The 25,652-nt window shown below is 36.6% G+C and overlaps 1 protein-coding gene and 1 long non-coding RNA gene across 4 annotated transcripts in view; one reads left to right on the top strand and one right to left on the bottom strand.

The window, feature by feature from the left end:
- LOC122217904 overlaps positions 1-8,560 on the top strand; it is a 46,293-nt gene extending 37,733 nt beyond the window's left edge. The window contains exons 3-4 of one of the 2 annotated variants that reach the window (XR_006201740.1): positions 6,174-6,271; positions 7,026-8,151. This is a non-coding gene — a long non-coding RNA (uncharacterized LOC122217904). The other variant, XR_006201739.1, reaches the window with a different exon arrangement.
- The window catches only part of TNIP3 (TNFAIP3 interacting protein 3), a 91,644-nt gene extending 67,078 nt beyond the window's left edge, over positions 1-24,566 (bottom strand). For both annotated transcript variants that reach the window (XM_042935600.1, XM_042935601.1), the window contains exon 1: positions 24,481-24,566. In XM_042935600.1, the coding sequence (XP_042791534.1) occupies positions 24,481-24,512 (32 nt within the window). In that variant the 5' untranslated portion in view covers positions 24,513-24,566. The remainder of the gene's footprint in view (positions 1-24,480) is intronic.
- Between the last annotated feature and the right edge of the window lie 1,086 nt (positions 24,567-25,652).

Raw genomic sequence — 25,652 nt, 5'->3', positions numbered from 1 at the left:
TTTCAATAGTCCATATTCCCTTTTTTTGTAACATTCATATGAATCTAAAATGGATGAACCTAGAATTTCTTTTTGTGCCAGAAATTAAGAAGTATTCAGAAGCTGGTTAAAAAATGGGACAATTTTAGCATCAAAATAAATAATAAGAAGAATACATTATAACTCATTAATTACAATAGGAACTCATTAATTAATTTATACTTATAAGGATTTTAAAGCAAACCTAAATAGGAACAGGAGAAGTCTTTTCTTTACACTGGAGTGCCTACTAATAAAGGTAGAAGAAATTATGGAATAGAAAATCAATATTTGGCAGACATCACAGTAATAATTCAAATAAGAAATATCAATGGATGCTAAAACTAGTGGCTAAAATTTAGATGAGGAATGGAATATTTACATAATTCATAGGATCTCCCTCCTGTCAATACTTAGTGAATACTGAAGGAAATACTAAAGAATAACTTTACATTGGAGAATCTTGGCAAGCACCACCTTAGTCAAAGGATCAAGGTTAAAATCACCTGTAATGAAAAAAATCCAAACTCTGACCGTCTGATAAGATGCATTAAGAAAAAAATAGCTTCACATCTGTGGTATTTTTCCCCAAATGCATAATCTGAATCTAATTATGAGGAAACATTAGACAAAAGCCAATTGAGAGACGCTCCACTGAATATCAGGCTGTAATCTAAAGTCTCAGGTCATGAAAGTCAAGGAAAGATTGGGGAACTATCTCAGACTGAAAGAGACCTAAAATCATAAAATATAAATGCAGTCTATGATCGTGAGTTGCATCCTTTTTTTTCTATGAAGGGTATGAACAAAGTATTTGGCAAAAAATTGAATGGGTTTGAGGATTAGAGGGTAGTATTGTACCAATGTTCATTTTCTGAATTTATATCACTTTGACATAGGATTATTTTAAGCTGAAGGCAATTAAGAGTAGACAAATACAGGAAGAATTCTTTGCCCTTCCCTGATCTCTCTAAAAGCAGAGCATAAACTTCCCTTTGTGAAGGTGGCATAAATTTCACTCCTCTTGTGTACCAGGATAAAAGGAGAAACTTTTATCCACAGAGATGGAGAGCCAGCACCGAAATGAATCTGCATAAATAAACCTTACTAAAATGGCCCTTATCATCCACTGGTTCCCCCATATACTTCCTACTCACTTCCCTATGATTTATCTTCCTTTGAAGCTCACACCCTCTTTCCTTTGTTAAGAAGTATATATACATTCCTGAATCTGCTTCTTTAAGCTTCACTTCTTTTTCTGTGAACTCCTGTGCAAATAAAAATACTAATAAATGTATATTACTTTTCTCCTGTTAAGCAGCCTTTGTCAGTTAAATTAGCAGGCCCCTGATACTGAACTACCCTACAAGAGGGTAGAGGAAAAGTTTCTCCTCCCAGATAGGTGATTATCTTGTGGTTACACAGAAGAATTGTCCCTGGTGGTAGGAAATGCACACTAAATCATCCAGTGATAATTTATTTCAGAATGGCTCAGGAGTAAAAAGATCTTTGTACATTTAGAAATTTTTGATAATTTTGAAATTATTTTAAAATTAAAAAAACACTTAAAATATTAAACCTACAAAATAAAATCTGGTTTGATGCTTTATCTCACGCTCAATGTAGGAATCATTTTATGAAAATGAAATTAGCATTTCATTATGTAACAGACGCTAAGACACAGGCCAATAAATCTTTTTTGAGATTTGTGAGATTAATGCAGACCAAAACAAAGATGATTAAGTGTTTTGTTTTACTTTTCTGAAAGAATGTGGAGGAAGAGCATTTGTATGAATCAAATTACTTTGATGATCTGTTCTAGCCATTCCAGAAAAACAAATGAGCTATTTTCACCATAATATTTAAAGCCCAAGTAGGAAAAAGCACAAAATAAAAAAACAAAACCCCCACATTTTGAATGTCTTCACCTTTGCTCTGTAATGGCTGGCATTTCACCTTCCTGTGGACTTAGAATAAACACGTCAGCTCTTTTGAATTCTCATATTATAGAAGCCTACTTTTGGAAATGTGGGTTAGTGTTAAAATCCATGCTCATTAGAAAAACAAAAGTCTCATAGAGACTTTTTTCTTTTAATTCAATAAATATTTCTTTAAAACCTCTTTGTGTGAGACCTCTTAACCTTAGAAATTAACCAAGACTGTCCTCATCTTTTTGGATGAGTTGTGAAAAGAAAGAAAGGTGCATAAAAGGGGATTTTTTTTTTCCTTTCATTAGTTATCTTTTTTTTTTTTTTTCCACACAAGGGTATGACCTTTGACACACAGGGGTTGAAATCAGTGTTTATCACTGTATTATTTTTAGTTGCAAAAGTTATAAAATAAAATTATATGGACCTTGTCTATTCATTTCTGAGTACAGAGAATGGGTTATTTATTTGTAGGTGAAATGGAAGAAACACTGGCTTCTTTATGTTTTTACAAAATATCAAACCATTGAATTCAGATGGGAATTATCAAGGGCCATGAATTATGTAAGAAACCAGCAAAGAAAAATAATTTTATTATTTGGTATAAAATTTGTTTTTGTTTTTCATATATCTTTACAGGCTTTATATTAAAGCAACCTGTAGTATTTGTATAAATGCAACTATACAAAGACTAGAAAAGGAATTACTGAAATTGGGTAGGTCAGAATACATGGCAGTGGGAGTGAATCTCACATATAACTGGTATTTCAGAGATCCAGTGGAAAAAGGAAAATCTTCAAAGGCAAAGTGGCATTCTGTAATAAAAATAGGGACCAAGAGGTGGATGAGGTGATAGTTTTTATGAGTAATAACAGGATGGATAGCAAACAGTAGCATTCTGCTAGAGACATGACATTCACCCTCAGGGATGTTTGTTGAAATATGACAAACATAAAGTCATCCTGGCCAGGCTAGTCATAGAGATGGCAGCATTTATTGAGCATTTATTGAGCCCAGCATCGCACCGAACATTGTATATGCCTTATCTCATTCAATCCATAGACGTCTCTCCTGAGGTTGGAACTGAATCCCTTGTTTTACAGTTGAAAAAACTGAAGTTCACGGAGGATGAAACAATTTGCCCAAGCTGAGCTCTTAACCAATGCATTCCATTGGTCAGGGATTATGTGTAGACTGCCAAAGGTAAAACCTTAGAATAGATCATAGTGACACTGGTAGAGGCAGATCTTTTTTAAAAGCAGTGTTTGTTTGTTTGCTTGTTTTCCTTCAACAAATTTAAAAAAAGAAAAAAAAAAGACAGTAAAAAGGAAAGAGCCAAATGTAAGATTTGGTCCTGAAGAACTAAAAAAATTAGGAACTGGTACAGGAAATAATTGTGTGTGGTTGACCACATAATGGAGATCATAGCACAATTAGATTCAGAATTCCAATGAGATTTGGAAAGCCAAGAAATTGGCCAGATTATTTTTAGAAAAATGAAATTATAAATGTCCAGGGAAAAGAGTTTAGTTTTATAGATGAAAAAAATTTAATTGCTTAAAAATACACGTTCATACCAAATATAAGCATGAATATTTGGCACAGTCAAATCTCAACAATGCTGAATAAATAGGAAAAACAAGTATTTTAATACTTTGTAATAAATATTTTCATAATAACTGTTATAAGAATACAACTTTAATGTAGAAAATTTAGAATAAAATGATGGTAGACTTACTCTATTTTATTTATAAAGCCATATGCATTTTTTTTGCAAATTGGGATTAAGGGTATATAAATTTTTATATTTTACTTTTTCTGATTAATATATCATCAGAGTATTAAAGGCCTTTCCTTTAGTAAAGAAATCTGTGAGTAGAAAAGGAATTCAATTCAAAGCATTCAAGAATAAACATGAACCATCTTGGCTCAAAGTAAAAGGCTTAATAAACATCAATAAAATACGATGTATTTAAGTACACCAAGACAGGCAAAAACCAGTCAGAAGGCAGTGTGACTATCGGTACAATGTAAAAGCTGATTTATGGAATTGTTGAATCACTATATTGTACACCAGAAACTAACTATATGTGGACTAACTGGAATTAAAGTAAAAACTTATGAAAAAAAAATGAAAACAAGCAGATGGATGTTCGGAGTTAAGAAACTTGATTTTCAACTTTCCTGTTAAAGATTTTGTGTGTTCCTCAACACCTAAGTCCAAGCTTAAGCACACGTAGGATCTATTCTAAGTCTAGCTATAAAGCTACACATAAACAAAAAATTGGGATTCACCCAAAGATTCTGAAGGAATTTGAGGGAAAATTTAGGAATCCTTCTCAAAAAATGGTAGCTGTCAGGAAAGAGAAATGAGGATTGCTAATATTATTTTAATTAATACGAAGAACCATATAAGAAAGGCAAAGACTTTACCTGTCAGCAATGTAATTTCATGATATAGATCTAATATGAAAGTAATTTAAGCTATAGAAAGAAATCTTTCTGTAAGGACAAATCTTGCTTCACTGAATAAACCCACGTGAGAACTTCACTAAGATTGTAGGTAGGCAAAAGCAATGTTAAAAATGGAGTTGCAATAAAAATGTTTTGTCGTGTTTAAAAACAACAGATTCTAGAAAAGAACTAAAGGGTGTAGAAAATAGATATATTTTTGGGTCAGTATAAATATTTGGTTTCTCTCAGGAATCTGGGTTAGGAAAGATTTTGTTTTGTTTTGTTTTGTATGTAAATTACAAGAAAGAAAAGTAAACAATGGCAATAACATTTTTAAAGGCTTTTCAAACCAAAATGCTAAAGCAAAAGCAATAAACTACAGGAAAGTTACACAGCTTATGGAAATAGACCGAGAAGTAGTACACGACTTTCGTTATAAGGAATTACATTTAGAGAAAAAAACAACCCAAAACATATTATTTACTTATGAAATCATTCTCACAGCTCTATAGAGATTAAAAAAAAAGACTGGATTTTTATCATTCAGCTATTCAGCAGATAATTATTGAACACCTACTACGTGCCAGATGTTCTTCTTGATGGCTGGCACATTATATCAGTGAACAAAAAAGAAAAAGAAAATCCCTGCTCTTGTGGAGCTCACATCCTTAAAATAATTATCTGGCCTCCAAACACACTTATTAGTGAATTTGCTGTCAGGTTCATTAATAAACATGACTCAGAAGATGATCCAGTGAGGGCCAAGTACTGATCAAGAAGATTAATTGCTTTAAAGTAATTAAAATTTTTTTGGGGCGCCTGGGTGGCGCAGTCGGTTAAGCGTCCGACATCAGCCAGGTCACGATCTCGCGGTCCGTGAGTTCGAGCCCCGCGTCAGGCTCTGGGCTGCTGGCTCGGAGCCTGGAGCCTGGAGCCTGTTTCCGATTCTGTGTCTCCCTCTCTCTCTCTGCCCCTCCCCCATTCATGCTCTGTCTCTCTCTGTCCCAAAAATAAATAAAAAATGTTGAAAAAAAAAATTTAAAAAAAAATAAATAAATAAAGTAATTAAAATTTTAGTACATCTGTTTGGAAAATATGAATAGTTTCAAAGAGAATGTTAACAAAATCCCGGAATGCGTTCTGAGAACAACCTGTCTCTTCAAAAGTGACTATGATCTGCATTATGGCCCTAGAGTTTGTGTCATAAAACACATAGCTCTGAAGTATTTAAATCTTTTTAAATAAAAAGGAAGAATTAGGGAGGTTCCTCAGAAAGATACTATCTTTAACATGTAAAACTTCTAAAGAGCTCTTTTGAAAAGGGTACAGATCCTATGATGGCTGGAAATACAAAGTTGTAAAAAGCTTAGGGGGTGATTTGGTGAAACTCAAACAAAATAAAAAACCCTGCCTGGGCATGGAGAGGGTCGTAATCGCAGGGACCCAGCAAGGGCAAGAGCTAGGAGAAGTTTAATAAAATGTAACAGTTACTGACAGCAGTTTTTATTTAAAAGTAAAAGAATTCGGGCATGAAGCCTGTAAGAAAAGAACGTTGCTCCTCTTGTAGTTTGGCGATGCCCCTGCCTGGCAGAGGTAAATGGGCTGGTGAAACACAGACCCCACATGTCCTGGACGTGAGTCAGGGGTCAATGAATTAGGGAAGTGGCAACTAGCAACCATTGATTAAAAATTTCAGCCCGTGACAAGTTACGAGGTGTGAGATTAAACTTATAACTGAACTGATTATTATCTCCCCAATTCTCCCACACTCAGCTGGAACTGATTGTGTGTGCCAAGCTGCAACGCCTAGAGAAGAATGTTCTAGAGAAGAGAAAACAGAGCACGTAAACCCAAATTCACAGTGCTCAGAGGTGAAGCATCCCTTTAATACTCTCAATAAGAAAGGAAGCTAAGGGGGCTTGATCTTTTTGGGGTGACTTTGGAGCAGATAACTTGTCAGGGGAACTGACAGGGGGCAGGCAGTTGTTCTGGGTGCTGCTGTGCTGTGTGACACAGGAGGCAGGGGAGGCTGGAATGTCACCATTCCCCACTTGCCACGCCAACAGCTCTGGGGAGGTCTGCATACACCCAGAAGAAGGGGGCCCCTGTTTCTCAATCACACGACACACTCTATGGGCTAGTGGTGCCCTGGCAACTGTGTCCCCTCTCAAAAACTACAGTCAGAGGCAGAGCCCCTCCCTGGCACCACTGGGGTGGAAATTTGGCAGCTCTTCTGTTTGTATGTCGAGACACTGAGACCACTTTGAATCAGTTCCTTTACTGCCCCCACAGGGATACAGACATGCCAAAGGAACTTCCTCTGGCCGATTCTCACCCAAACAGGGGACACCATCCCCACCTGAGAGTACTAAGCAATGGCAGCGAGTTCCTAGGACCCCTGCAGAAGAATTTTTACAAAGAAGACATTTTACAAAAATGACAGATTCCCTTTGCATACTCTTTAAGAATAGGACTCTTAACAGTCCAAGATTTCTCAAAAACGATGTAGTAGGGCCCTCAGCAGTCTTTATTTAGACCCAATTTCTCAAAACCGTACCTAGTTAGAACTTGTCAGGCTGAGGGGATTTTCCACGCTTCTAAGCAACGTTTTTCATCTTTACACAGAGTTTTGGCCGTTGGCAGCTGCAGGGCCACTGGCAGTCTCTGGATGCATAAAGAGATCCCTGAGCGCACAAGCCCTGACCAGCAGGCTTCCAGTTCCTGTAGTGCTTTTGGTAACCACCAACGAACTGCTGATCAGAAAACATCCTTTTCCTATGACAGAACAATCTAATTCAAAAAGAACTCTGGCTGACACTTACTGCATGATTGATTTATTGACCAGGGAATTACTGCGGGCAAACAGGCACGCTGGCTATCCTTTCTTAAGCAGATTTTTGGTGTGTTTGTTTGGTTTGTTTTTATTCCGTCAGAGAGCTTTTTGTTTCTTTTCATCCATCAGATTTCTGGAACTCCAGCCTAGCCTGGTTGGCCATTCTAAGTCCTCTGCTCTGACTCTATTAAGAGAAAAACCAGAACTGTACTGGAAAATAATGTATCTGAGGTAGAATTAACCGGGAGGAGATTATCACAAAGTGAAACTGTTCTTTGGATCTGCTAGGTGAGAGTGAAAGTAAAGGTCACTTTTTGGTAAGAGACTCTGAATATTAGTAAAAATGGAACTGTGTGTTGGGGAAGAGAGTGGGAGTTGAAGGTCAAGGGGGAAATTTGGTGGCTGCAGTAACTATAGTTAATTTATGAATGGACTCTAAGCTACGTCAGTGGATGCTTCTGATGAGCCTGAATGAGTAGAGGGCAAGTAGAGGAAGTTTTGGGGTGTGAGGAAAGTCCAGAAAAGGTGCTAATCAAATGTTCCACAAAAGGGAACAACTGGGTAGCCATGTTGATGCTTTATTTAGTGCTTGGAAAGGACCACAGGAGGACTCACGATAGAAACCATGCAAGACGGCATGTGGTCACTGGCCTGCTTCTGACAGAGCAGCAGGCTCCAGAATACAGCATCTGGTTATTAGGTATTCTATTGGTATTGTGTCTCGTATGTTTAAAATTAATTTCTAAACATTATTTTGCATGCTTCAAGAAACAAAACACAAAAGCAAAAGAACCCAAAACAAACAAAAAATAAGCCTTCTAAGAGGAAAACGTAACTAATGGTTCTTCACTATGATTTTTGCTGTAGACAAATTTAGAGCTGGAATACTTGTAAGTTTTCTAGATAAGCCTATCACTGTTTCAGGCAACACGAACAACTTTCTCCCTGTTGGTCTTCCAAGCCTATGTGGTCATGGAAAGAGCCCTGGACCTGGAATTGGAAGATCTGGATTCTAGACGTGTCTTTGCCACTACCTACCTGTGACTTGGGCAAGTACTTAGCTCATTTTTTGCCTAAAAATTAATGCAGTTATTCATTCAGTCAATGGTCATAAACCAAGAAACTGCTAAATGCATGTGGCTCTCATTTTCCTCATATGTAAGTTAAAGGAACAACCTTAGGTCAACCCAATATTGAAATCATATAATTGATTTAAAAATGTCACTTTTTTCTTTTTGAGAATGGAGATAAAAATCTAGGTTCTCTGGGGATGCCTGGATGGCTCAGTTTGTTGAGCATCCAACTTCAGCTCAGGTCACGATCTCATGGTTTGTGAGATCAAGCCCCACATGAGGCTCACTGCTGTCAGCACAGAGCCTGGAGCCTGCTTCAGATCCTCTGTCCCCACCTCTCTCTCTGCCCCTCCCCTGCTGTGCTTTCTTTCTCCAAAATAAATTTTAAAAATCTTAAAAAAAATCTAGGTCCTCTGGTATGATACATAAACATTGCATATTTATCAAAATATTAGGCTATGTATTTAAAAAATTTTTTTTAATGTTTTTATTTATTTTTGAGACAGAGACAGACAGAGCATGAGCAGGGGAGGGGCAGAGCGAGGGGGAGACACAGAATCCAAAGCAGGTTCCAGGCTCCAAGCTGTCAGCACAGAGCCTGACGTGGGGCTTGAACTCACGGACTGTGAGATCATGACCTGAGCCGAAGTCGGATGCTCAACCAATTGAGCCACCCAGGCACCCCAAGGCTATGTATTTTTAATTAATAAACTTTAAAAAAATTTTTTACACTATAAAAGTACATCTATTTTAATAAGTATGCATTAGAGAAGATAAAAAGAAAACAGTAATATTTGTATTCTTCCTTGAGTTCTACCTTACTGTGATAATTAGTATTAACATAAGTATTCCATATTTTTCCCTATGCTCATAACAAATATAGATATATATGTATATATATATATATATGTGTATATATATATATATATATACACAATATTTCCTTTCTTTCTGTTTTAAAATAAAAATATATAAAAATAAATAAGTAAAAATATAGTCATATTATACATTACTCTGCTAATTATTTGGTTATTCTGTATTACTCTGAACATTTTTTTCAGGTTCATACATATAGCTCTAACCAGTTATTTTTAATGGCCAAATATTATTTGAAAATTATGAATGGACCAAATTCATCTAATCATTTCCCTATAATGGAATATCAAGCTGTTTCTAATTATTTTTTCCTTTTTAATCTCACTACAATCAATATGTAATAGAAATATTTACCTAAATATATTCTTACACAATGATACTTTATTTATATAGAATAGATTTACCAAAGCCAGATTGTTGGGTTAAAGGGTTTGAATGTTCAAACTTTTAATTATGCTTCCAGGTTACTTTCCAAATTGGTTATAACAATTTTCTTTTCTATCATTTATGTGTAGGACTTTTTTTGCTACGAGTTAGCTCTAGATATATTAATATCTTTGCCAAAATGGGTATTCCATTGTTGTTTTAATTCGTGTTTTCCTAATTACCAATGATGTTGATCATATTTCAATATGGTTATTATTTATTTGCTTGTTCTATTCTATAATTGCTAGTCCTGGTTCTTCACTGACCTTCCCTATGGGCTCCTTTTTCTTTCCCATCTGCAGTAGTTCTTTGTCTAGCATTTTCACAGGTATAGGGGTCATAGAAAAAATAAAAAGCAAGTTAAATGGGATCGGGATCATGGGTGTTGGTTCGGGGAGGTAGGAGTTGTAATTTTATATAGGTGATCAAAGGCAGGGCTCATTGAGAAGGTGACATTTGAGCAAGACTTACAGTGAGTATAGGAGTGACCCATGTAGTGTACTGGGGAAGCAGTATTTCCGGTCAAGGTAGCCAGGGCCAAGACTCTAAGGCTTGAGCTTGCTTGGTATGTCCAACAAGCAGCAAGGAAGAAGGTATGACTAGAGTAGAGAGAGCTAGAAGGGGGGCTGTAGCTGATAATACTAGAAGTAAAAGGGAGTCAACCCAAGGAGGGCTTATGGGTATTAAAAAAGATCTTGGTGTGTGTGTGTGTGTGTGTGTGTGTGTGTGTGTGTGGTGAGCATAACATAATGTATAGAGTTGTTGAATCACTATGTTGTATACCTGAATGTAACATTGTGTATCAACTATACTTTAATTAAAGAAAAAAATCTTGGCTTTTATTCTGAGGAGATGAGGGTTTTGAGCAGAGAAGTGGTATGATGTGACATATTTTGGAAAGATCACTCTGATTGTGTGTAAAGGGAGGTAAAGGAAAAAGGTATAGGCCTATTTGGAAAATAATTGCAATAATCCAGGCAGGGACACTAATGGTATGGATAGAGTGGTAGTGGGGATGTGGATAGAAAAGGATTGGATTTTGGGTGTAATTTAACCAGAAAGAGGAGGAAAGGAGGTGGGGGAGAGAGAGAAAGAGAGAGAGAGAGAGAGAGACAGGGAGGTAGAAAGAGAGAGAGAGAGAGGGAAGAGAGTTAGATAGTTAAAGGATGCCTCTAAAGTTCTTTTAGACTAAGCACCTGAAAAAAAAAAATGGAGTTGTCCTTTATTGAGACAGAGAAGAATGAGGGAGGAGGAAATTTGAGATACTTAGAGAAATAGAGGTTTTTTTTTTTTGAACCTCTTATTTTGGATGTCTTTAAGAAATCCCCATGAAGACATACTTTTAGTTATGTTGATATATGATATGTATCATATATTCAAATGATATGAATATAAGACTTGATCAAATTTAATCCTCACCTTAAAATAATAAAGAAGCCACAGTTATTTCCTGATTTGCAGTTAAGTTAAATATAATGATGATGAACTTCTTCCTTAAGATAATCTACAAATCATTCGTTATTGTCAGAGGCATTTTATCACAGACACATTACTTAGTGTTTTGATTTTTTAAATACAAATGTATTTAAAGGTGTTGAAATGTTAGACTTGGATCTATTCTGGGTTTTTCTTGTACTGAGCCCCTGAGGGTACAGAACTATGTAATTTTGTATTTATGGGGTTGCCTCTTGACATTTTGACTCAAAATAGGAATAAACTTAAGTATTAACTCCAAAGGGCAAAGAGCTAAGAACAAAATGAGGTGGTCAGGTAAAGGAAAATCTTCTCATTGGAAAAGAACAGTCATGGAGGGTCACATTAGTGAGAATATCTTGTGTATGTGGTCTGGGTTTGTGTTTTTTGTTTTTTGTTTCTTGTGTTTTGTTTTGGTGTTTGTTTGTTTTCCCTGTTTTTTAGCATTATTAGCTACTGGCAATTGAAAAGATGACCCTGAATGTTCAGAGATTTGTTCAAAAGTACAATGAAAACAAGCACAGGATGAGTAAAAAACAATGGTCAATGATCTATTTTAACCTAAAACATAAAGAAGACCTTAAATTCTGATAATTATAGAAGGAACTTCTAAATCACAGCGAAAAATTAACAAGTTTCAGAAAAATCAGAGAAATTTTAATTAAGGTTAAGCCTATTCAAGCCTGGTAGAAACCAGGACAGACCAATACATGATTTATAATAGTTAAATGTCATTGACTTACTCTGTTATTGACTCATTCTATGTAGGTGCTATGTTTCTTTAGATCTTACTCTCCACATTACTTCATAATGATTTTTAAGTGTTTTATTTAACTGCTTCAGCACTGAGTTAAGATGTTAGTGAATGAAAACAAGGATAACAAACATGCAGATTTGAGGCATAGTTGACCAGACAGAGGAGCAGAACAATTTACACAAGAAGGCCAAAAACTGGGTGTGGTATAATAAAAGTATACTTGGTCTTTGGCCTTTGTTCTTAGCAGACCTCCTCAAACCCTTGGAGTTTCCTGAGTGATAAGAGTGTCTTATTCACAGAGGGCTCCTTTTGATCACACCTACATTTATCCTAGTGAGGTGACCCAAGGAGGGACTCCTAGAGATCTTTGGGCTGGCTTACTGAGAGGGCAAGGAAGCCCAGTCCCGGCTTCCCCCCACCCCATACCTTACTTATGCATCTCTTCCTTTTGGCCTTTCCTGAGCTGTATGCTTTATAATAAACTAGTAAATGTAAAAATGTTTTCTTGTGTTCCGTGAGCCATTCTAATGAGTTATTGAACCTGAAGAGAGGTCTGTGGAACCTTCAAATGTATAGTTGGTCAGTCAGAAGTATAGGTGGCTGTTGGGGTTTGTGACTGGAGTTCAAAGTGGGGTCAGTCTTAGAGGACTCAACCCTTAAACTGTGGCACCTGTGCTAACTCCAGGGAGTTAGTGTCAGAATTGAATTGAATGAACTGAATTGAACACCCAGCTGGTGTTGGGAGAATTTGGTGTGCAAAAAATCACTCATTTGCTGTCAGAAAGAAAGATGTCACAAAGGGTATAAGTGCTGTTTATATTAACCCAAATATCATCATATATAGAAGGAATAGTGAACCCAGAGGAAATAACAAGCCTCCGTATTAGCCTTATACATTCAGATCAGTAAAATTATGGCAAATCTCACACATATTTATTTGTACTTCTGAAGTTCCATAAAATAACTGTAGAAGAATCAAGATCCTCTATTCTTTGATCCCAAATGGGGTGAGATAAATATCAGTTACATCATTTTGTTATATGATCTTTTATTTACTCACTCAACAAATATTTATTAAAGTTTACTATAGGCCAAGAATTGTCTTAGATGTTCCTTATATTTGTTATTGTAAGAAACAAATCCGTGACACATTTTTGGGTATTACGTATAATTTACACCTAATCTCACATGACTGCTTCTAAGCGAAAATTACTGAAAGTTGAAAATACTTTTAAGGCAACTGTTTTCTATACCATAACCTAATTTGGTTGCTAATTGGTTGTTTTAAATAGATCTGCATGTTGATTGAATGCTTACTATGTGTCAGAAGCTCTAAACGTATTATCTTATTTAATACTCACAACTATGATTATCCCCGTTGGGAAGATGAGACAATGAAGATTTTAGAGAGATTAAGTAACTTACATAAAAAGTGTGATTTGAACTCAGGCAGTCTGACTCAAGAAACCACACTCTTAACCACAATACTGATTTTAAGTGGTGTCATTGAAATATTAGATGCCCTTTTCTAAGGTCAATAAATAAGACCTTCTGCTACCAGCTTTGCTCAGAAGGGTAGGTGTGCTGCCCTGAGCCATTGATGAGAAAGGGTTTCACCATCCTCTAATAAATTATGCCATATAATACTTTTTAAAAAAGATCCCCACTGTATAGAGATGAGGTAACTCCTTGTACACTCTAGAGCATTTCCAATAGTCTTCAATCGAACTAAGGTTGATAATAACAGCACTTGTGCTTCTCTAAGGAATACTTGCCAATACATTGCCTGGGCTTCTAGATGCCTATTAGATATTAGCAGCTGCCTCATCCAAATTCCTCCACACATTTTCCCAAATCCTTACAGATCAACAAGGAGAGCAAATAAAATCAATAACAGGAAACTGCAGCATAAATAAGTATCTTAGGCTGCTCAGACTTCCATGACAAAATACTACAGATTGGGTTGCTTCAACAAGAGAAATGTATTTCTCAAAGTTCTGGAAGCTGGAAGCCCAAGATCTCTTAACAGTGGCAGCCCTGGGAAGGCACCACTGAACAGAGGGCATGAGATTTGGAAGAAAGAAGTGTCCTGTGGAATTTGGTGGTGAAAGGATATAAGCAAACAAGCGGTGGAACTGAACCCTAGGGAAATAAAAATCAGAATATACATCAACCTCAAATACATCAACTACCAAAGAAAAAGCAGTTATCTTTATCAACAGAAGAGGGTTCTCTTAGACTAAGAAACCTAGTAAGACACACTCACCATATCTACACAGAAACACCTGCTATACCCAGTCCAGAAAAATGATTACAGAATGACAGGCAACATCCATTAAAAACTGAAAGAAGAAAATAGAAAATGACAATCAAAAGGTTTTAGCTGATGAAAATATTCTCCAAAACAACAAACACAGGGCACCTGGACAGCTTAGTCAGTTAAGTGATTGACTTTTGATTTTGGCTCAGGTCCATGATCCCATGATTTGTGGGTTGGAGCCCCACGTTGGGCTCTGTGCTGACAGTGTGGAGCCTGCTTCAGAGTCTCTCTCCCTCTCTCTGCCCCTTCCCTGCTCTGCCCTCTCCTTCTCAACAATAAGTAAACATTACAAAGTGTTTTTTAATTAAAAATAAAACAATAAACACAAAACAGAGGAAAAGTGCAATAAAACACCTCCCCTCCAACATTTCTAAATAAGTATTATTAGATATAAAAGAGGACTTTAAATCATAAATTCAAAAAACTCAGAACAGAAGTGGACCCAAAAAAAATTTTTTTTTAATTTAAAATGAGATATGACCAAATTCAGGAAAGAAATTGAAGACAATGATGAAAATCATCTCATAGGTGAAGCCCAAATTACAAAGTATCCAAGGGAGAATAGATCTGATGGCAAGTCTAATAAGATGTTTTGAGTAGAGGAAACAAAAATAAAATGAAAGGCTCAGAAAGAAAGTACTAAATATAGAACAGCAAAAAAGATCCTATATACAATGGATTTTCCTCAATTAAGAAAAATAAAATAATGGAGTAGAACTATTGTTAAAACTGTAATCAAAGGAAAAGTAAAACCTTAAAGTTGTTGTTGAAAGTGCCCATCATATACCTTGGAAATTACAAGTCAGAGTCTAGCAAAACTGTTTACTTTTAAAGAATCAGAAAAAAATATGTTCATCTGGGAAAAACAAATACCAAGAAACTTACAAAGTTTCTTGACTGAAACATACAAAAACAAGACAAAAATGACACAGATTTTTTTTTTTAACTTAGGAAAGTATGAGTAAAGAATTTTGCATCCAGTGAAGCTGTTTTATATGTATCACAACTAAAGGAAATTTTGGCAAAAGGACTGTTGATGAGTATTAAAATAGTAGACCTAAGAATACATCCAGAACTAAAACAAAGGCGAGGACGAATATGAAAAAGTGTTACGTAAATTTTATGTGCTCTTACAAAGTGAAAGTAACTTAGAAAAAGAAAAAAAATTGGAGAAGGGAAAAAATAGATATTAGAATAAGTTCATTGATTGCTGCATAAGTTATAGATAGAAGTCAACAAATGTCATTTAAATCTAACAAATAGTAGAAGACTAATTAAGGAAAAAAAGATCAAGGGAATTTTAAGAGTTATTAGCACAGAGTTAGTCAACTACTAAAACAAAAATACAAGCTTTCCTAAGTGCAAAAATAAGTACCAAATCTAAGCAAATAAGACAGATTAAGAGAAACAAAGTAAATCTGATATTAATGTTAACATCAAATAGTAACACAGAATCGAGAACAGATACATTCGTCTTATCAACAAATGGAAATGGGATTAACTCGGCTACAGGATTTTCAATGTGGTTTACAAAGCAAAACAAATCTATGCTGAAGAAAAGACACTCCAAAACCAAGGGATTCAGAGAGGCTAAAAGTAAAGACTGGGCTAAGGCTGAGCAGACAAATGAAAGCACCAAGAATGTTGGGGTTGTGATCAGTAAGGTAAAATTCAGAGGCAAAGCATTAAATGAGACAAGTTAACACTCTGAAATTAATTGGAAGTAAATACACTTGATAATTCACCTATCTCTGGCCATTAATTTGAAAATGTCAGATAACATTAAACACCAAGTCTCACTTATGAAATAATTCTTACAATTGATCTTGACATACTTTGTTTCAGTAACGAGCAGATAAACATTATATCAATAAGGTATATAGCACATATGAATTTAACTCTTCTTTTCTTGAAACCCTGTTAGAATCCTAAGAAATGAATTCTTGAAACTATCATTAGCCCACAAGGACAAAGAGAACTGGAAAAGGAGACACCAGTAGATGAGATTTTCTTAATCACTTTCTAGAAGAAGAAAAGAAGTTTCAATTGAATTATGGGGGCACAGGAAGTTAAAACCAGTCTCTTTAAAGAAAGATGCCAGCAAGAAGTGAGGACAATTTTCTCCAAAGAATTTCTGAGAGGCTAAGCACTTGAAAGGGCTGAAGAAAAAATGGGAAACGAAGGAAGTGATTCAGTGTCTGATTTTGGAGCACTTGAATCCCTCAGGTCTCTTCCCACAGGAACCCGTGCAGCCTGGCAACCATCTTTAACACTATATGCGTAGCCAGAGACTGATTCTTTTGGGAAGATAAAACCAAAAGCCTCTGGGCTCAGGGACAGAGGCTCAGAGGAGGACAGAGAGGGGTGAGGGTGAGGGTGAGGGGTTGCATGAAAATCTACATAGAAAACTGTAGTAGATCTCTTCCCACGTTTTTGCTCACAATACCCATAACCAGCCATATGTCTCAAGACTACACATTTGGAAAAGTCCTCGCTAGAAAAACTGAACAGCCAGAAAAGACCCAATGATCAGAAGTTCTGAGGTGGTACAGAAAATTCTAGGAAGTAAAAGTGCACTATAGGCCAAAGAGTAACAGTCCAGATTGGAGAGCTGAACAAGGAGTTCAAGAAGGGAGGGTGTTAGAAAAAACAGCATCTGAAGGGATTGACTGTAGAGAAAATATCAGAGGTAGGGTGTCTCATTTACTGAGAAGGACTTCTCAAAAGTCAACCAACTAAAGCAGCAGAGCAACTTTTAACTCAAGTGAGGGAGAACATTCTTAGGAGAGAACTTTTGACCAGACTGAAGTAGTACTTGGTTCAACACTAAATAATATGTGGAGCAATACTAATAATGCAGAAAAATTACTCTCTGTATCCCTGCAGGGAAGGTAAACTGGTGTTATTCTGCTTGAGAGCATTGTGAGTACATATAAAAAGTCTTGAGGTTTTCCAAACTTTTATTCAACACTCCCCGTTTAGGGATTTATCCAAAGAAAACAAAAGTGAATGTGCACAAAAGTTTAAATACAAGTGGGCTCGTTGTAGCATCGTTTGTAATAGACAAAGATTGAATTCAACTCAAACATGCAACCATTTAAATAAACGCTGAAATAGTTATATAACTGGATACTACTGAGAAATATTTACCTGGGAAAATATTTATAATATAACATTAAAAAAAATAAATAAATAAAGGAGGGGGGGCGCCTGGGTGGCTCAGTTGGTTAAGCATCCAACTGCGGCTCAGGTCATGATCTCGCAGTTTGTGGGTTCGAGCCCCACATCGGGCTCTTTGCTGACAGCTCAGAGCCTGGAGCCTGCTTCAGATTCTGTGTCTCCCCCTCTCTCTGCCCCTCCCATGCTAATGCTCTGTCTTTCTCTGCCTCTCAATAATAAATAAATATTAAAAAAAAAAAGTTTCAAAGACAATCTTTTGCTATGGTCTTATTTAAAAAAAAATTGTTTTTAATGTTTATTTATTTTTTTGAGGGGGAGTGGGGCAGAGAGAGAGGGAGACACAGAATCTAGAGCAGGCTCCAGGCCCTGAGCTGTCAGCACAGAGCCTGATGCGGGCCGGAACTCAAGAACTCTGAGATCATGACCTGAGCCAAAGTCGAATGCTTAGCTGACTGAGCCACTCAGTTTCCCCAACAATGGACCTATTTTTAAAGAAAAAAAAAAAAATGGAAAGGTTGAGAGAGATCTGAAATATTCAGTAGTTATTTTGGAGAGTAGGTTTAAACCTGAGTTTTCTTTTCTTTCTTTTTTGTCTGTATTTTAAACATGTAAAGCCTTTTGCATAAATAAAGCAACTCTTAGAGTGACCACACATGGAAAGAACTGACTTATAGCTCATGTTTTAATATTATAATTAGAAAATAAAAACTACTTTCAAATAGAAAGAAAAAGACAAGGAGGATAAGAAGATGGCATGGTGGCAGGTTATTTTGTAATGACCAGAAAATGGTTCCCCTTGGCATAAAAATAGAGCCACCTTACAGGCTAAATTAATCTCCAGGTGTCCCCTTACTCAACAAACATTTTCAGGGCACTTACCATGCACGCCACTCACTGTGATCAGCTCTTTTCCTATTAGAAGCAACTAACTATTCAGCAGATAAGACTTGGAAGCAGTTGGAAATAAACAAGAATCATATACTTTTCCGTGTAGATTGTAACCTACTCTAAATTTAGACATGAATGTGTAAAGATGTTCTGAGCTTTGTACAATAGTAAACAAGTGTGAGTACAATTATGAATAAAATCACCCCAACAATGTCACATTCAAGTATTAATAATGACAGCATAGGGTGTGAAACTTAAGTTTTGCTGCTAATATTTATATTTCTTTTCTTGCTTGTGTTCTAAAATAAAGTGTGGTAAGGTATAGAGCAAAATGAAAACAATTTTTAAAAGGCAAGTAAGCCAAACGGTTTCAATCTTAAAAAAAGTTTTATTTTGTTTTTTAATGTGCTGGTATCTTCCACAATGATTGAAAACCCCACTCGGGTAATATAAAGAGAATGAGGGGTCTTACATGGTTAAAACAATGAAAGCAGTTGTGCTCAGAAAGCAGATGTCCCTGGCTTAAGAATATTTTCTAGACATGAAACGGAAAAATAAATCTCTAGTCCAGTTGCCTTGGAAAGTGAGGTGATGTGTGATGTAAGTAATTACAATCCTAACAGAGCAGTATATTCAGAATACAAAGTGGTAGGTAGAGTATTATATCAAAATACAAATTAGCAAATGATATAAATGTCTAAGAGTGGGGAGTAAAAATTTATAGCAAACAAATTCTGAACATAACATATCTACTCTCTAAAGTAAACCCATGTTTGAACAGACGTAGCTAGTTTTCGAAGCAGAAGCCTACCAGAGATGAAAAGAACCCAGTTTACTGAGGATATTAAATTTAAATTTTCAATTTATATTAAGGAATAAAAGAGAAAGATCTAAGCCGAAACCAAGCCGAACTTTCTAAACTCGAGTCCCTTCATTTTTTTTTTCTTCATTATTGTATCACTTAGTGTATTCACACAACTTCCTGTCTGAACAGCACGAAAGGAATTGTGAATTTATTATTTCCAACTGCGCTGAAAATCAGAATTTTGCTAACGCAGTACCTTCCATCCTGTTATTTGGCTTTGAACTGTGTCAAGTTTGAGCCATGAAAACTGACTATACTGGCTTAGAAGATCTGTGTATTTAATTACCACGTTGGAGGAGATGCCTTTAGCTTAAATTCTGAAGCCTTCAGCACAAAACGGCAACTCTGAGAGCTGCCAAACAGAAAGAGTTGCCAAACGGAAAAACTTATACATAACTCATTCAGCTGGCTGTGTGTTGTCTGTGACCTGCCCAGGATCTGGTATAGACCTCTAAGCAAGCTCTGTCTCTCCACAGTTAATATCAAAGACATTTCTATTAAGATAAAAGCTGGCAGATCCAGTTTCCAGATACACAGATTTCATGCTGAGAGGCAGAACTAGTCCTTCCCAGAGAACTGATAAGTAGATTCTTTGGAGGATTCTAATTTGGTATTCCTTCCAACAACATCTCCCCAGCACGTCCTAGCACATAGTAGGAATTTTACAAATGATTGTTGCATGGAATCAAACAAAGAATTTATGGAGGTATGAGGTATTAAAAACAGGCAGAACAGAAGATATGCTACAGACATCTTCTTAGGCATTCTATATAAGCTAGGCCTCAGAAAATGAAGTCTATATTTATCCCATGGGTGTTGTTTACATGAAGAGCCTCTTCCAAAACGTGCTTTATAGAGTCTCGCTGAAAACACAAGTTTTCCAAAAGTCCCTTGCTTAAATCTCTGTGAATTTATCCATCCAATAAACATTAATTTTACTTAATGTGTTACACATAAACACATAGTTGAGATAGCACTTTCTTTTCTCAGAAAGAGAAAAGACTTAGACTATTGTCCAGAAACCCAGTATGACTTTGGTTTTTATTAGTTTGAATATCTATAATTCATGAAAAACTGACAAATTTGTTTTGTGAACTTTAATACTGAAACTGCTTAAAGCATGACTAAGAATTAGTAAAATTTATGAGAAAAAATGATGATGTGTGATGTTCTGTGAGTCATTAAAAATACTTACTCAGCACTTCAAGATCAATTTCTCTTCTACCCCATGAAACAATATGAATGGACAGAGAATAATCTCTGTTTGTCTGAGAAAGTAGATGGTCCCATTGACTTGTCTGTAATGTGGACAGCAACTGTATAAATGGCCCTTTATTCTACCTTTCCAAAATACTTTAATTTAAGGTCAAGTAAGAAGGCAGTTAAAAACAAAGAGGCCAAAGGAATTGTAAAAATGCTGATGATATCATAAAAGAGATCACTTTAGCTTTTGCTCACCACATACATAGTCTTGCTCCAACAAAAACATCTGCCTGTCACCCCATAAAAGTCCCTACACTTCTCTTCCCTTTATGAGCAAAAAATGGAGCTTTAAGGGACACTTAATAGCCAGCAGCTGTTTGACTGCCAAATACTGCATCTGGAGGGGAGTGTAGTATTCATATGGAAAAAACCAAACCAAAACAAAACAAAAAACAAAAATCCCAGCAACTATCGCTTCTTTTTCTGTCCCTTTCCCTCCTTCCTTCCTTCCTTCCTTCCTTCCTTCCTTCCTTCCTTCCTTCCTTCCTTTGAGAAGGATGGGGGGAAGGGCAGAGAGAGAGGGAGAGAGAGGATCCTAAGCAGGCTCCACACCCAGCAAGGGAGCCCGACACAGGGCTTAAGCTCACGACTGTGAGATCACGACTTAAGCCGAAATCAAGAGTCAGAGCTCAACCAACTGAGCCAGCCAGGCATCCCTATTGGTTAATTTTCTTAAAGTACACCAGTGCTTTGAATAAAGAAATTTGAGCACTTTGAATATGTGGAAAGACACAGGAGCTCCTTAAGTGCATCTGAAACCAGTACATTGTTCCCAGAAAGCAACGAATAACTGAGATTGTATTCAATCGTGTTTAGTACATAGGTTGAATGAGTGCTAACATGAATTAAGTTTAAGGCCAGGTAAAAGACACTTCATGAGAATTTACCATTCACTTTACTTTTCTGAGATTACCTCTATTTGAGGCTATAATGAATCACAGTAGTTTTCCTTGCTAGGCTATAATTTTCTGAACACATAATTCATTTAAAAATATAATTCATAAAATAAAATGTGAAGACAAGGAAACATCTACCTTAGAAAAATTAAGATGAGGGCCCCTGGGTAGCTCAGTCGGTTAAGCATCCAACTTCAGCTCAGGTCATGATTTTGTGGTTTGTGGATTCAAGCCCCATGTCAGTCTCTGAGTGACAGCACAGAGCCTGGAGCCTGCTTCGAGTTCTGTGTTTCTCTCTTTCTTTCCCTCCTCCACTCAGACTGTCTTTCTCTGTCTCTCAAAAATAAATAAAAGTTAAAAAAATTTAAAAAAAAGAAAGAACAATTAAGATGAGGAGCTAGCAAGGGGTGCCTGGGCGTCCGACTTCGGCTCAGGTCATGATCTCCCAGTTCGTGAGTTCAAGCCCTGCTGCAGGCTCTGTGCTGACAGCTCAGAGCCTGAAGCCTGCTTCGGATTCTGTGTCTCCCTCTCTCTCTGTCCCTCCCCGACTCGTGCTCTGTCTTTGTCTCTCTCTCAAAAGTAAATAAAAACATTAAAAAAATTAAAAACAATAAAGATGAGGAGTTGGCAGTATAAAAGTACTTTAAAACAAAGACCAATCCAGGATCATAATATGTTGAGTGGGATTGCTTTTAAAACAATAGGCTTTGAGATCCTGTTAAAGGGTAATGTAAAAACTATAAAATATTGTATTTACTTTGATAATCCCCCACTGGGATCAGAGTTGTTTCCTCCACTCTTTACTTTCACTTTGAAAAAGAAGCTTGGTATGACATCCATAATATGAATATGTAGTACTTCAAAAGATGGAAAGTTATATCCCTGCAGAACTTATAATGGTTCAATTAGAAAGGAGTCCATGCAGAAAAGCAAGAAGAAAAGATGACTCAGCACTCACTATTCTGTTGTTGCCCTGTTGCCTCTCATCTCCTTTTTTACCTTTCTTTTTCAACTTGCCTGAGGCAAAAACAGACTACAATGTCCGCCTCATCCAGTCACCCTTCTTCTGGACCCTGAGTCATAGCCACCTTAAAAGGTTAACTTGAAAACTATCTCTTGAGCATTTAAAATTACTTACTCTCTCTCTTTCTCTCAGAAATACAATTTTTTTTCTTACCGTAGAAAAAAATATGTTAACTTCTAAATTCTGTGTAATTGTCATCATCGGTAAATAGAATCTCAGTATTAATGTGCACTGCAGGAGGAAGCAACAGAATAAGACTGAAGAGGCTACTGAGTTCATACAATTCTCTGCCTGAAGAAAAGATTAGTCCCTACCTCTTTATAGAGTGGATATATTGAAGACAAAGCTAAAGATATACATATCTTCAAAACACAGAAACAATGTTTCTGTCTTCTTTCCTTCCTCTACTTCCTCCTTCCCTCTTTCCTTCTGTCCTTTCTGCGCTTTTCTTCGTTCTCTTAAACTGTAAAAGTTGGCAAATATGGGCCTTTCTACCAACGGAGAATGGGTATCATCTTTCCTAGAAATCATTCAGCATCATAGATTGTATTCTATGCTTCTATAATATCTGTAGTATCTTAGAGGTTGTCGATATAATCAGGAAATCCCCAGAGTACTCCTGTGATATAAATATAAATTTATACAACATTTACATGTTGTAAAACTGTATGAAATGGATCAATGCTTGTCTGTAGACCTACTGTTAAAGCAGGTTATGTTGTTGTATGACACGTTCTTTGTCTTGAAGTGGATAAAATGTTACAAGGACACGAGACTTACACGCCCAGCACCGTTGTAGAATAATAAAGAGTAGTACAAAATAAAATGCTAAATTTATACAATTATAGGATAAAATGCTTGTTATAGATACTGGTTGAGAGGGATAAGAGAAATCACCATTTCTATATTTGTTCAAGCTCCTACTCTTCCCCCTTGCCAGTTTTAAACACTGTAGCCAGATTCGCCTGTTGTCAGTCCCCTGTTCAAAATTTGTAGTGGCTGCCCTTGTGTGTGGTCATGATTCTCATATTGGAAGTACATATGAACCCCTTTTCATGAATAGGTTTTCACAGATCCGGAACCCTGGACATATGCCTCAGACCGAGGGGCTTATGAGAACCCCAGTTTGAGAAACACTGACTTATTTCTTCAAATAGACTTTTACTTGAAAGAAGTTTTGTCTTTCTAGACAGAGAGACCTCAGCCTACAGAATAAGTTCTTGGCTATTTGGTGTCTCACTCAGGATGTGTTTTGTATTACATGCCAGATGTGGAAGCCGCAATTAACTGCTCCCTTGGTCCCTTCAAAAGTCCTCAACTTTCCTATGAGGACATTTACACCTTCAACCTGGAACACCATTTCTTTCTCTTTCTTATCTTTTCTCCCATCTTATTTTTGCCAGAAGTTAGGCCAAACAACTCCTTCTTCACGCTTCTCTTTACGTCTGCAAAGAGGATTCTCACCTTCCTCTGATTGTTTAGAGCAACATATCTGTGCCTCACTTATGAGGCAAACACCGAATATATATTATCCTGAGGTATGCGCCTGGCTTTTTACCTGCGAACAGCAAACAGCTTGAGGATAGAGTCTGTACCTGATTCATCTTTTGCATGTAGCTAGCAAATATCTTGCACACAAAAGGTGCCAAATAAAAAGTTGAAGAAATAACTATACAGGTCAACGAATAGGATGAGGCTTGAGACAAGCCATAAGGGGTTGATTGAATGTGGAAAGTGACTGACAACGGGATTTTTTTGGTAAAGGATTTAGTAAATTTCTCACCCTATCCATGAGCTAAGGATTTTATAACTGAGGAGTGAAGATACAGCTACCTCTTCACCTTATGAATAAAATAGAGTTGTTTTCAAGGAGAACATTTCTGCTATTCAAGAGAAATTATCTTAAGGTCCAAACTTGCCAAGGGAAATTTACCAAATACTTAAAAAAAAAAAAAAAGAAGAAGAAGAAGAAGCAAAACCTCCATAAACTACCATAATTCTTGCCCATGAGATAGCAATGAAAGAAAATGTGTTCAAAACGTCCACACTGTTCTCCATCCTCTTTTTCTTATCTACTCTATATGGTTTGATTCAGATAGGTTCTCGTCTACTAATAATAGACTCATCATCTCTGACAGCAGAAGTGCTGTCCAGTAGAACATTACTAGGAGAGGCACGCACCCTCTAAATAAAATGTCATGGTTACCTTTCAGAATCCTCTTGCTGATTGGTGAACATTACCAGTCTCTCTTCGTGTTTCTCGTTTTTGTTTATGCGTTGTCCACACGGAATCTAAAAGGAAAAAAAAAAATATGAAGGACATGAGGCTTGGATGTGTCTCAAGGGAAGATAACCATGTCAGTGACTGGAGGAGAAAAACCACCCGTTAAATGCATTTTTCATCAAAAATGTTTTTATTCTCATGTCTTGTTTTCAGCACTGCCAATTATGAGAAAACAGACCACAAACTTGCCTTCTGCCTAGTTTCAAGCAAAGGTAAAACGCTGGGTATAAACATTAAAGACTCAGTCTTTCAGTTAAAGAAGAGTCTTGTGACAGGGAGAGATTGTCCAGGAGCAGGTAAAAGAAGGCTGGACATTTCAACACAGGTGCCATAAACTGTTAACATTATTAGACTGACATGTTTGTAGTTCAATTAGCCACAGCCCAGGAATGAGTTTTCCAGGAGTGACTCGTGACCCATGGACACCAAGAACTTTCTTCTCCCAACACCATTCATTCCAGCTTTTTCTCCAAGGAGAGCTGATGGTTATTTCTGATTTTCAGATAACAAGGGAACTGGTAATGTGGCCATTAAAAGAGAAGAAGGAGGTAAAAAGAAAACTGTATGTAAGACACAGAATCCCCTCCCCTTTTTTTTCCTTATTAATTGCAACTTAAGCACCAAACTCCGGTCTAACATTACATAGACGTCATAGTACCTCATGGGGCTTATAGTAGATTCTTGAGAGTGAAGCATTTGAAGACTGTGTATGCTTTAAAAGCCAATCCCTGTAGGCACTTGACACATTTTAAATGCATCTGGAAACCACTAATTGCTGTGATCCCATTAGAAAATTCAGGCAGTTCAGGTCTGTGGGAAACACGAAGCCAGCTTGTCTGAGTTTTATGAGTGTCTATTTAATTATAACAATAACCAAAAAAAAAAAAAAAAAAGTTTGTTTGTTAAAACGATCTTAGAAGGATTTGTTTTAGCTATTGGCAAGCTGTCTGTTCATAGTGTGGGAGGGTGGCTTTTTTATTTTGTTTTGTTTTCAGCTTGTGACAGCTGTTTAAAAGTCATCTGTTACCACCATGGTAGCCAGTTACTAGATGAAAGCAAATGCCTTTCAGGACTGTTGTAGGAATTGGACCACC

This window comes from Panthera leo, chromosome B1 (genome assembly GCF_018350215.1).
Source record: "Panthera leo isolate Ple1 chromosome B1, P.leo_Ple1_pat1.1, whole genome shotgun sequence".
Classification (NCBI taxonomy): Eukaryota; Metazoa; Chordata; class Mammalia; order Carnivora; family Felidae; genus Panthera; species Panthera leo.
Note: the sequence above shows the minus strand (reverse complement) of the source record. Positions and strands in the feature narration are given on the sequence as shown.